The sequence below is a fragment of the Petromyzon marinus genome, chromosome 13, assembly GCF_048934315.1.
Source record: "Petromyzon marinus isolate PM22_M1 ecotype Great Lakes invasive population chromosome 13, UKy_Petmar_22M1.pri1.0, whole genome shotgun sequence".
NCBI classification, from domain to species: Eukaryota; Metazoa; Chordata; class Hyperoartia; order Petromyzontiformes; family Petromyzontidae; genus Petromyzon; species Petromyzon marinus.
The window spans coordinates 8071478-8084931 of record NC_133679.1 but is presented as its reverse complement, the minus strand read 5'-3'; the positions used below and the strand labels follow the sequence as shown (position 1 = coordinate 8084931).

The following is a 13454-nucleotide window of genomic DNA, read 5'->3' as shown; positions in this document are numbered from 1 at the left end:
AACTCCACGACCACTTGACTGGAGCACTCATTATGTGGGGATCAACTGACTTTGTTTAAAGTTATTACCATTATAATAATAATAGTTCTGATATCACTCACCACTGATGTCAGCCATTACCGGCAACCACAGCGAGGTCGCCAGGTTGATGGCACAGCGCGTTTACCACTAACGCTAAAGTGTTCTTCTTTGTGCTCCGTTCTTTGTGCTCGGTCACGTCGGATCGGTTCGGTCGCACGCTCAGGACGAGGAGGACTCGTTTGTCGTCAAGGCAATCGTGCACGCCATCAACGATGACAACCTGCCGGGCCTTCGCCACCTGCTCGAGTCGCTCAAGGGCTACGACCTGAATCAGCCCAACAAGGCAAGCCCCCCACTGCCCCACCTCCTCCCTTCCCTCTCATTCATTCTTTTATTCATTCACTAGCTTTTTTGCCCGTCCAACGACGGGTGGAAATTGCAGTAAATCTGAAATATTCAAGAGAAAAATTGCTTAGCTCATGATTATTAATAGGGGGGGGGGTTGCCCCATGTGGAGTGACGTCACCCGCTCATGACTATTAATGAGGGGAGGGGTGCGGCATGTGGAGTGAGCGACCTTCTTGTGCGTTAGTGTAAATTTCCACGCGGGCATGAATATTAATGAAGGGGGGGGGGCTCTTTTGCAGTGACGTCACCCACGGATGTAGCACTGTGCTGCTTAGATTTATTTTTTTATCGTCACTTTGTGTAAAGAAACGTCATTTGAACCAAGTTTTCGTAATAAATTATTTAATTCAGCTCGACCTTCCTCTGTATTCGTGTAAAAATCCACTCACTCATGAATATTAATGATGGGGGTGGGCCTCATGTGGAGTGACGTCGTGCGCGGGACACACACACACATTCTTAGCTCATTATAGTAGTATTCTCAAATCTCTCATTGCCCCTTCACCAACCCCGTCCCTCACTCATATTGACCTCGTTAGCCCAAACAGCCACCAGTGTTCATAAAAGGCAATCGATATTAACGTAAGCGTTGCTGGGAAGATTAGTGTCGAGCCTGCATTGAGTTCTGGGGTTCGCAGACTCCGTTGTCAGTCCTCGTTGTGATGTGGGACGATAAGTGGGTGAGCGATTTGTCATGCAGTTTGCGTGGTCATTCCAGGCCACAGTGATTATCTCCTCTGCAAGCGTAAACCATTGTTTGTCGGATTCATAGCCACGTTTTGAGAATTACCCACAATTTACGAAATCGTTTCCAGAACAATTGCTGGGACAACATGCCCCGTGTTGATTTAACATTGGTTCCTCTAGGCAATACTAACACAAGAATGTACTTGCTGTATTTGGTTCAAGAATAATGATGGTGTGGTATATAGGTTTTTAACAACTGAGTTTTTTTTTAAAATAGATTTTTGTTCCACAGTCCAATAACAATAGTTTGTATTGAAACAGATTGGTCTCCTTTGCACAGGAGACTTGCTGTCTGAAAGGGCTCTGAAATAGCAAAATAAGGGCAACTCCACGGAACCTGCTGTACACTTGTAATATTTGTCACGTGACCCTTGCACAACGCATGCTTCTGTTTTGTAACTGGAGGTGAATCCGGTTACGTGTATGCGACGAGTGAAGAGGTTGTTTATAATATGAATGCATTTTCATTCAACAATTCTTTGAATGCCTGGATAACAGTGAGGCCATTGTCTATCCCTCTTCAAAAATATTTGCATTGAATCACTTCCTGTTCGCATTGCATTGTGATGTGCATCTTTGGTCAGGCTATCGCTATTGTGACCCCACTCTGCTTTGTCGTAGCAGATCCATGTATCAGAGGCATTATTTATTACCGTATACTACTCACAGGTAGCTGAGCTCGGGCTCAGTGCCCCAAAATGCCAAGCGACCAGCAACAAACAGCACAATTTAAGTTGTAACATATATACGAGTTAATACATTTCTCAAATTGAGCAAGGTTATAAGAACTTGGGAGAAAAGCTCATGGGAGGGAAGTCCAAAGTCGAGCAGTGTAAGGAAAACAGAAAGAGAAGCGTATTGGCCTGCAGTATGGTCGTTAAATACAGTGTGGCTGAAAGCACATCGACTATCTGATAACTAATGTTTTTGTCTGTTTGGAAATTAGATTTTGAAACAACAAATGTCCAGCCTTAAATAATTGTGGTCATCATTGCCGAACAAAATTAACATTAAATACATTCCAACCCTTTATCCTGGAATTGAAACTGTCTTTCAAGGCCCACATTGACCACGTGGTTAACAGATAAAAAACAAACTTGGATTCCTCTGCAGAAACAAATGCTGTATTCCACCTCGACTCCATCTGAATAATGTTAATGTCCATTCATAATAAAGGTTTTTGGGTTAGATCGCGTTTATTTATAAATGTGTCGTAACCCTCCACCACCCGACACGGCCAATCAGCAAAAAAAGGGTCACGTTGACAAAAGACAAATAATTCACATAATTGTCTTTTGTCAACGTGACACTTTTTTTGCTGATTGGCCGTGTCGGGTGGTGGAGGGTTACGACACATTTATAAATAAACGCGATCTAACCCAAAAACCTTTATTATGAATAATATTGGTCGCGAAAGCCTACGTGTTAATGTTAATGTCACCATCCTGTCTATATTTGATTATTGTGACACCATCTACCACCTAGCTTCCAAATCTACCTTCAAAAGTTTAATTCATTATACCACTCTGCTCTTCGTTTTGCCCTCGATGCCCCGTATAGAACTCATCATTGCAACCTGTACATCAACTCAAATCTGTCCCCCCTGGATATCTGGAGAGACTACCACTGGACTGTCTTCATCCGAAATGTCCTCTTAAACAAATCTGTCAATTTACCTTAAGTACCACTGGCTTACCCCACTGACTTCCTCAAACTCCCTCCCGTAGCCTCAGAAGGGCCTTCTTATTTCTACTAAAAGTTCTATTTGCTTAAACGTTGGTTAAAAAAACATATTTCCATGTTGCTGCTCCACGTTTCTGGAATGCCCTTGCCGTTAATTCGTCTACAGCTTGCTTCCCTCCCTTCTCTCCCCCTCTTGATGTCCTTATTTGGCCAAAACACACATCATGATTGCACCTGTGCCTGACTCTTTTTTTCTGGCGTCTCTTGCTTCTGCATATTTGCGCCGTCTTTTTCGATTCGCTTGTGGTTATGTCACTATTAGACTAAAATGTAGAGCTTGCTTGCGCATGTACGTAATTTTTTCTGTACCTCTTGCTGTCATTTTCTATTTGCACAGTTACCTTTTGGTTCGCATGTGTTTTTGTTTACGACTGTCAAATACCCGGTTTGTTAGTTATGAAATATTCCTTAAGGACCCTGCACTAATCTGCAGTATAGATGTTTTTTTTTGTTGATGTGCTCACGCACCACATATCTCCATTGTAAAAGAGCTGTACAACTAGATAAACGGGATCTTCCGTGTAACAAACGAGAAGCTATCTAAACTCAATCCTCTGCGGGATGAACTCCACCCCGCAGCATGTAATTTAAAAAATATGTAACATTATATGCTCTGCATAGTCGGCATTCGCAAGTTGTTATGTAAATATGCAGCGCATAGGACACAGTAGGTCACACAGGAGCTCTTGTTTATTTGTTCTGATATATTAGGTGCCCTGAACGCACAACTTAGACTCACCATTTCACTTGCACAGAGGCTGTGATATTCTTTGGTTTTGTGCATTCATAAGTCTCCACACTGTGCCCTCTGCTCCACTAATCAATTCCCTCTCATAACACGACCGGTCCACCTTCGTTCATTGGGTGGTTGAGCCTTCTCCTCTGCTGCCTCTGATGCCTGGTACAGCCTCCCCCTCGGTGTCTTGCATTCCTGACTGTCCACGTTGCTCAAGACCTATCTCTTCTCTTTCCACTCATGAGAGTGACTATCTTTGTAATCTAGTACGTACTTCACTGTAGCCGTCTCATCTCTGTAACACACCTCCCTGCCTATTTCTTCTTTCACCAGTATCCACAACTTTTGTCCTGCGCTCTTGTGCGTTGTCTTGAGATGTCATTACATTTAGACACTATAAAATACAATTGTATTTTTCTGCTGGATAGTCGTTCAAAGTTATTTGCGCTTCAATGTATTCAAAAAGGTTCTGTGGCTGGAAATGACCAGAAATTACTATGTCTGTTCTGCTGCACTTTGCACAGAAGAGTCTTGCTGTCTGTGCAAGGGTAAATACAGCAATGAAGGGGTTTAGTTGATCTCCCAAGCAAACACATGGCGGTGGTGTTTACACGTTACACTATGGAAATGGAACGTTCGTTTGATGTGCGTGTGTATTTATTGCTTGTGTCGGCCATCCTCACGGATTATCGAGACCTAAATAAGCTGCTTGAGAAAAATGGCCCGTGGCTTATTTGTCCATTTTCTCTTTATTCGGGCAAGAAGTATTTTTTTTCACTGACGTGTAAAGTCAGGTAATTTTATCCGTGACTCAGCCCGATGATAGAGGAACTCAGCTGTAGTTAGTTTAAAATAAACCTATGGCATTACATAACGTTGACGTCACAGCTTCAGCAATTGTTCTCCCGTAACAGTCATTCGAGAGGTGCGGTGGTGACTCGAAAACTGAAGCATTTCCATGACGAGCCCCCCCGCCCCGCGCGTTTTAGGTTTTCACTTAAAAGCACTTTGCCCCCCCCCAGCGTTCCACTTGAAAGGAAGATGACCTGCAAGGTCAAATAAGTTTACACATAACTGATAAGCAGGCATAATGCTGTTCTGAGAGATTCTGTGATGAATGGTGGGGGGGGAAGGGGGTCGGCTAAGAGTGCCCCATTGCCTGTCTTGCCACCCCACCCACCCAGGACTGTGTTGGTTATATCCAGACGAGGCCACATCTTAACAGAAAAATGCTAAAAAAAGATGTGAAAAAGAAGAATTGCCCCAAGGGACATGAGCAATGCACACAAACAGAATACTGCGTCTATCTCTCAAAATAAAACGCGTATGCGCTCCGGGGATCTCTGGTGTGTTACCCAATAAATTAGTGTGTGTCTATGTTGTGTCTCTCTCTGTCTGTCTTTGTGTTGTCTCGCTCTGCTTGTGTGTCTTGTCTGTGTGTCTCCGCGTCTGTCTTTTGTCTCTCTCTCAAATTTAGTTCTACCCGATTACGACTGCTTGTGTTGCAATCGAAACGTCGTATTCTTTTATTTAATTTATTTTCTTTCTACGTGACTTTACCGAAAGAGCCAAAGAGTAATTCCTGTAGTCACGAAAGCTTCAAATAAAGTTTCAGGATTAACCTATAAGAGGTATCTTCTCAATTCAGTTTTAATCTCCTTTGTGATATTTGGGTAAGGTTTAGGGTCCGTTTTTTTTCTTCAGGTTGTGTTAGTTAAGCTGTCATCATGGCTTATTTTCCAACTATTATGAGGTCTCTTTTTGCAATGCACATATTTAAAGATTGCAATGTTAGTGTTGGGTACACAAAGGCAATAGCATTGTATTTTGTAACTAAACAGTGACATATATGTGGAGTTCGAGAAACCATCATGGGAACGATTGAATTCTCCCCACAAAACTCTGTGTGTGCGTCCAGCAAAACCCGCTCAAATGGGATGCGTAGGAGCCTGAGTATATCTCTCTGTACACAAACGATGTGTTACATTTTAGGCAAGTTCCGTCATCTGTTTGGATAACCTCATACAAACTGCAACGCTAGAGTCGCGGTGCGGTGATCCATAAACTCCACGGCAGGTTGTTTGACCTGCAGAGCTTGTCATGCAGTCGAATCCCGGTTTCATCGGCCGGGAAGCTGGTTGGACATCGCACCGTAGTGCGAGTCGGTGCCGTGCCTAGAGCACGTATGCAGCAGAGAGTTTTCTCCCCGATCCGTTGTTCCAACGCGCGGGACAAGAAAACCGATATTACAAGCCACTGGAGCTATGTATGCACTTTTAAATCTAGATTGAAAACTCATTTCTGGATAACTGCTTTTTTTCTGTTTAGTTTGTTGTTCTTCCCCCGCACCTCCGATTGGCACGGTTCACGATGTAGGATTGCGAAAGAAGTTCAACATAAATACGTACATAAATTCTAGCATTTCCCTAAACGTTCATTGTTTTAAATTTTTGGTCAGCGACATACATACGAACCCTCATGTGACGTGTGGGGTCTGTGCTTCCATTGTGTCCCCAGCATGGGGAACCACCGCTGCTAATTGCCGCGGCCTGTGGCAACAACCAAATCTTGGAGTTTCTGATGTCCCGGGGCGCCAGAGTCGACGTTCATGACAAGGTGCCTGCTCGACTCGTTTGTGCCCCCCCCCCCCCTTGCCTCCAGAACAAAGGGGCGCCGTGGTTGCGAGATGTTAACTACCTCGCCTGGTTTGCAGGAGGTCGTGGGTTCCATCCCGATCCTGACGCCTTTCCCTCCACATCAATTTCCAAGTGATAAGCCACTTCGTTGAGCTATCATTTGTGGCCAGGTTATTCTGAAAAAGAGCTATATAGCTCAGTGGGTCTTACCTGGCACAAAAAGAAGTTTCGTTTAAATTTTAGTTTAGAACATGGCACAGCCCGGACGTGACGAATAATTCCACACCATTGCCCCCAAATGCTTCGGGAATTGAACTCTCAAGAGATTTTATCGATGATAAATAAACGATGCATTCTTTACATCTCATTTGGCTGTGTGAACAATAATAATGGTTCTTCTTTCATCCGGCTGATAGAGATGCAGAGCAATAACAACAATTTTACATTCAGGTGGTCAGGCCAGATAACCGTGTCGGAAGCAGCGAAGTGTGTCACTGTGAAGTCTTATTTCATATAAAGAATGATGATGATTGGGCACATGCGATAGATACAAAGCAAGGAACAATGTACTGCTGTCTAAAGCTGTTTTTAGTAAGCAAAACTCAACTTGGCCGCACGTTCTCTGGTCCTGAGTTGAGGAAACACGCCTCTAACAGATGATTCACCTTCCATTCAAAGTAATGCAGAGACGATATGAATTAATATGCGCTACTGCAATAACCGTGCAACTTTCATTCACATTTTCTGGAGTAACTCTGCAGTTCTTTCTAACCTAATTGTTTGAAATGTTGTCCCTGCCAGCACGGAGCCAATGCTGTTTACTGGGCAGCAAGGCAAGGCCACCTGCATACCATCCAGTTCCTCAAGGATAAGAACTGTTCTCTTGACAATCGAGACAAGGTGAAGATTAAAATTGATCGTTTGTGAAAAAGTGCCTTGTGTTTGAGAGTCGCTGTGTGAGTGATGCTTTCCTAGCTCCTGGAGTGTGATTTTTCAGCTCTTCTATTTCTCCAGAAAGCCTCTACCATCCATTGTAACGGTGCATCAATTCGTCAATTAATATAGATTATTTTGCTCAAGGTCTGCGCATCAAATCGTTGGTGTCCATTCACTCGGGTGAATGAAGAAAACAACCGTGCAAGCGAGATAGAAAAACCGAGGAAACAATACAAACGAGACAATGAGACAACAGGAATCTAATCGTGATTCCCAATTTGTGACATTTCATCTGATTGTCTATGCAGAGTGCCTGTTGTTACTGTTATATTTTGTTAAGTCATTCAGTGTAGGTTTCCTTTGTGTGTGGGGGAAAGGTAGTGCAGCGATTAGCTCGCTGTGCTACGAACTCGGCGACCTAAGTTCGAGTCACGCTCACGGCCACCACCATTGTTGATTATCCTAACTGGTCCTGATCTTCCCCTAGATCGACTCAGCCTCAAATGAGTACCTGGTGCGGTGTGTAATATCGCCACTGGGGAGACAAAGGTTTCCGGGCGTGGTGATGGCCACCCACCCCCTTCGCGTGCTGTGCCGGCTTTCATCGGTGCTCCCTAACAGCACTTGCCCTAAAAGTATGTTAAGGCTATAGGGGGCATCTTTGTCTTCGTTGGCACTGCTTAACCGCGTTCTTCCCGGTGCTTCTGGGCGACGACGGGCTGTCCTTCCCTCGGTAGTCCGAGGAGACCCCCCTTCACGTGGCCGCACGCTACGGCTTCGTGGACGTCGTGCAGCAGCTGTGCAAGGCCGGCGCCAACCCCAACCCCACTGACAAGGTGCCGCCCCACCGGCCTTCACGGCCAGTATTCACCAGTCGTCACCATCAGCCAACACCTCCCACCAACACCACCAGCCATCACCATCAACCGTCAAAACCAGCCATCACTTTAAACCACCACCACCAACCATCAGCTCCAGCCATCCTTGCCAGCCATCGCTGCCAACGTCACCCCCACCCATCATCCAGTCGCCACTACTCCAGGAATCACCTTTGCCTCTCTTGTGGTCCTGTCTGCCCAAACCCTCACCTGGGTTATCGCTAACCCCCATGACCCACCAGGAGCTGGAGACGCCGCTGCACTGCGCAGCTTGGCACGGGCATACGCCGGTGGCGCAGGCCCTGTGTCGCGCCGGCTGTGCCCTCAACATGCAGAACCGCGACGGTGAGACTCCGCTGCTGAGTGCGGCGGCGCGGGGCCACCGTGACATCGTGCAGTGCCTGGTGGAGCACGGGTCCCAGCTGCAGCTCACAGACAAGGTGCGCCAACACCCCTGACTACTGGCGACCTGTCATACCCTTTGCAATGTGACATCTGTGCGTTGCTAGTTGTTTTGTTTCGTGTGCACGTGGGTGTGCGTGTATTTTTTTATTTTAGCTTGTGGACCAACTCAAGAGTGTTTCACCAGCATGGACAAATTAGTGTGGCTGATGTGTTGACCACATTCTCCTTATAATGTGTACCTTTTGACCTTGCGAGTTGGAGGGGGCCAGGGTGAGTGGATTGCATAGATTTGTGCAACTCTCGGAACAAAATGTTTGCTTAATTTCTGCCGCCACCCGTCCAATCAAACTTTTATAAGAAACTGTCCCCCCACCCACTCCTCACTCTCAGAAGTCTAACACGCACTTGCTGGCCGGCACTGCATTCATATTGTGCTGCACAGGGACAGTTGCCACTGCGGGGTCCCCCTGCCACAGGGCACCTCGAGATATTCTCTGTGGCAGGAGCGGCATAAACACGAAATGATGATGACGATTTACCTCCCTCTCTCTTCCCGCGCCCCCTGTGGCCACTCTCCACGACCGCCAGAATGGCTGGACGGCGCTGCACTTTGCCGTGCGGCGGCGGCAGGCGGACATCGTGGGGTACCTGCTGACTCGCGGCGGGCGCTGGGCTGACGTCGGGGACCAACACGGCGAGACGCCGCTGCACCTGGCCAGCAAGGACGGTTCCCTGCCCACTGTGCGGGCCCTCTGCCTAGCATCCTACAGCCCCGACGTACCCAACAAGGTACGCCCCCGGGGACAGCCCTGCAGTGTTGGTGTGTTGGGGAGAGGGGCGGGTTGGGTGAGGGGCTGAGCTCTCCCCTGCTGATGGCTCTGCCCCCCTTTAAAGTTGTTATAGTTGAGTCACTGTCATAATAACAGCTCACAGGCACGCACACACACACAAATTGATCTGCTATGGTATCCTTTGAATTTTTCTAGGATTAATTTATCGTTCAAACTATCAGCAGTTGTTGGAGGGGACTGGATAAAATAAAAGTGGTACAATTAAGCCATGGACACCATAGCCTTTTCTCAACTACATAGGAGCCAGAGCAGAATGCATAATACTAATTCTGTTTAGTGTTTAACATTTGTCTAAAGTTGTTTTTACATTCACCGTGTCTTGGCCCCCCTGAATATTTGAATGCCTCTCCAAACACGATCCCGCTACGGACTTTACGCCCCCACTGGTGCACTTCCTTTAAGGGTACCTGCTCTGGTTTGTTTGGTTTGGCCTTTCATTTTCTTGCCACATTCTTGAAAGGACATTTCTATTTTCATACCTTGAGTGATATTTGTGTTATACGCATGGTCATGTGGAGTTGTTTTCAGCTTTGTGTGCAATGATATCATTAGTATTTGTCACGTGACAATGGTAAGGTAAAGAATGTGCTGTTGACGTTTTTGTGTAAGCTGCCACAGCCTGAGAGCCCTGTTCAGTGGAAAGACACGTGGATTGTTGCCAATTTTCCAAGACCAATTACTTTTGTGCGTCTACCTGCCTAGTGCCCACACGTAACTTGTTCAGGTAATGTTCGGCTTCACTTGAGTTTGAGGTAAAACAATGCAGACTGCTGTCATAGATACCGATAAACAAAAAACAAAGTGATGTAAGCCTGTTATGATTCACCCACCCAGCTATTCAATTAATGGCCACGATTCAGGGCCTCGACTCAATTCAACATTCAATAATTTTTTATCTTGTTTTTAGCCACTTCTGTGCCCTCGTCTAGAAGGCTGCTTTGGACTGCACCACTCTTCGATTTCACATTAACATGCTCATCTCTTACATTAACATGGCCACTTCCGTGTCCTCGTTGAGCAGGCCACTCTCTTATCTTACAGTTACATGCTAATTTCTCACATTAACATCACTAGCCCCGGCCACTTCTTTATGACCCTTAGGCTACTCCCACCTGATGACGGACGCTTGTGTTGCGCCCGAAACGTCGTGATTTATTTTATTTTATACCTACGTGACGTTACCGAAAGAACCAAAGAGTATCATCGGTATTGTTTGTTGTTTTTTGTCTCGAATTTACAGTTTTGCTTGATTAAGTTGAATATAACAGTATCTAATTTGCATCTATTAAACATAAAAAATTTTCCACGTGCACGATGCAGTCCATGAAATTCGTAATTTTAATCGAGGAAGTGGATGCATCATTACACGGATAATGTAAAGCAGCTCCCGTATTATTGGCCACAATAACATTTAATTATGCTAACTGTGTAATAAAAAAAGGAGTTATGTTTGATCCACCGGTGCTGAGTGTATCCCCTTGCTCTCTCTATGAAGGGTCAAACTCGTGTCGCGCGTCTAAAGGTTAAAATCACGCACGCCAACTCTCACGCTCAGAGCCACTTGTCGGTGGAATGCAGCGGAATGCAGCTCCGTCGGGTTAGGTCCAGAAGAAGAAAAAAATGATCCACAGGATTAGCAAGGTGGTATTGTGGTTTGTGAAATATTTGGAGGCCGCTCCTCTTTGGAATTAATAATTGAATTGGATGAAATATGCGAAATACAGGCACTCCTCCTGTCTCTGATTGACAGGGGGCGTTATTGTTGTGCGTGCTCTGACATGTGACTCGCCATCATAAACATTAGGTTTCGCTTTGTATGTACGATTGGCATCGGAAAATGTGTTATGGTATTTTAAGCAATGAGATAGGCCAAATATTAAACAGCCTTTTATACAACTGTCAACTTTTTATTTTACTTTAAAAAGGCCTTCCCACACCTGTTGCTGTCCACTTAAAAATCACAGATCTTTTCCCGGCAGTCATTTGGCATCGCACAGCCTACTAATTTTTCTTTGCCCCGTTTGGTCGGCTCTCGCTATGGACAGGTGGAGTGGGGAACAGTTACAGATCACCGCGGAGGTGTGGGGAGTGACTTACTCTGGCAATAACACCTTGATGTATGGCAGTTGGCCTGAAGTGTAACTGCCTCTTTGTAATTCAAACCAGGGCACCTGTATGTAGTATAGCAGCTGGAGCCCATATCTCACGTATAAACATGCTTAGATAAGCCGTTTAGCTTACCTTGGGCTTAGAAGAAGCCACATGATGTTTGCTCATTACACATGCAGCAGGACTGAGTGAGGTTTATCCCTTTTTAGTATTGCCGCCTGTATCCTCAGTCAGAGGGACTACCCACTTCAAACACCTTGGCTCTTTAGGCAAAGGAAATGTAGTGAAAATAAATCCCGCTGGCAAATATTTACTGAGGCAACAGTACAAACAGGGCAGTGCAGCCACTTCAAGACCTGTGATTGTCCGCACGTTGCTCCATCTTGGTGGTGTGATTTGAGGCAATTACTGTATTTTTGGATTCTAAGATGCGCTTCTTCCCTATATTTTAAAGCAAAAGTTAGGTATGCATCTCTGGTGGGTGCGTTTGTGTGTCAGATCAGATTTTCATAAGCTTATTGAGTTAGCGGTGTATCATCCTTTCTGCAGCGTCTTATTTGCATTGAAGTGTGAGTTAATTGCACATTACAGCAGCTTCCTTACACTGTGATATCTTGGCCAAACGCGTCGGCAGTGAGGAGCTGTAACATTGAGCTCAGTGGCTGCAAGTGTGTGAAGTCTACGTAAGGATAGTTTCATAGCCGTGATGTCTTGAAGCAGTGCAGAAAAATACATTACTGTCCTGTTCTTCTATGGTCTCAATTCCAAACTTTCCATCTTCGCTGACATGCATTCACCAACATTGTTGATATGTGGTCAAATAACCACCACCACGACTCGCATGCCCTCATCCAGGAGTGGGATGGCATAAATGGATGTCACCCGTGCACGGTGTGTGGAAGCTCCCCCTCCCGCGAGCTGCCGGGTTGTCGTCCTGCACGTTGTGAGTTTCCGTTGTGGCTGTTTCTTGTGCGCAGCATGGGTGCACACCCCTGCACCTGGCGGCCCACCACGGTCACCTGGAGGTGGTGCGGCAGCTGTGCGTGGTCGGTGCCAGCCTGGAGGTGCTCAGCAATGTAAGTGTGGCCTCTCGGCCGTGCGGTGCGTTCGGCGCATGCACACAGCCGCATGCGTAAGTAGCCTCAAAACCACTGGCACGTGTAGCCTCCATGGTTACCACTGGGACATATCTCTCACAATACTGGACAAGTCAAGAATGACATGTATGTAATTGTAAACTTAAAACTAAACTATTTTTATTTTACCAGGTAAGGCCCACTCAGCTATATAGCCCTTTTCAGAAGCGACCTGGCCACAATTGATAGCTCAGTGCAGTTGCTTATCACTTAGAAATTGATAGCATCCAAATATCATTAAACCTCCTTTGCCAGTACCAAAATGTAATAATAGGGTGTTTCCCCTTTTTTTGGCAACAAACTGAAACCTTTTTACAAGGATTCATGTCTGCATTAACCACAATACCTGCAGTCAAAATGCAAACAAAACACATACCATGATAATATATGCATTGTCCTTGAAACTGATTGGTCCACACCAAGGAACGGCTTTCTTTGAGAAAAATACTTTTAAACACAAATTTTGAAATGTGGAGGGAAAAATCGGAGGACCCAGAGAAAAATCCACACGACCATGAAAACTCCAAATTTACAGGCGTCAAGGTCGGGATCGAACCCACGACCTCCTGTATACCAAGCGAGGTAGTTAACATCTTGTTACCATGGTGGACTTGTATTGTCTTCAGTGGTGTACGATTACGCAACTTACCAAAAACATTCTTTTTTTCCTGGGAAGACTCGCCGACTTCCTCTGACAGCTACCACAAACAGAGGACGATCTTGGCTAATCCAGGACAGGTAGAAATCACATTAGCCTTATACCCAGAGCACACAAAACAGATGAACAAGTACAACACATATGGCACGTCACCCAGAGGGCACAAAGCAGAGTCTGAAACGTTGAAGTG

The 13454-nt window shown here is 45.6% G+C and overlaps 1 protein-coding gene across 5 annotated transcripts in view; it reads left to right on the top strand.

Annotated features, from left to right (window-relative positions):
• The window catches only part of DAPK1 (death associated protein kinase 1), a 70321-nt gene that overhangs the window by 40217 nt on the left and 16650 nt on the right, over positions 1 to 13454 (top strand). For all 5 annotated transcript variants that reach the window (XM_032953327.1, XM_032953329.2, XM_032953328.2 and 2 more), the window contains 7 exons: positions 245 to 364; positions 6173 to 6271; positions 7093 to 7191; positions 7965 to 8063; positions 8348 to 8545; positions 9099 to 9299; positions 12448 to 12546. In XM_032953327.1, coding sequence (XP_032809218.1) covers positions 245 to 364; positions 6173 to 6271; positions 7093 to 7191; positions 7965 to 8063; positions 8348 to 8545; positions 9099 to 9299; positions 12448 to 12546 — 915 coding nt within the window. The remainder of the gene's footprint in view (positions 1 to 244; positions 365 to 6172; positions 6272 to 7092; positions 7192 to 7964; positions 8064 to 8347; positions 8546 to 9098; positions 9300 to 12447; positions 12547 to 13454) is intronic.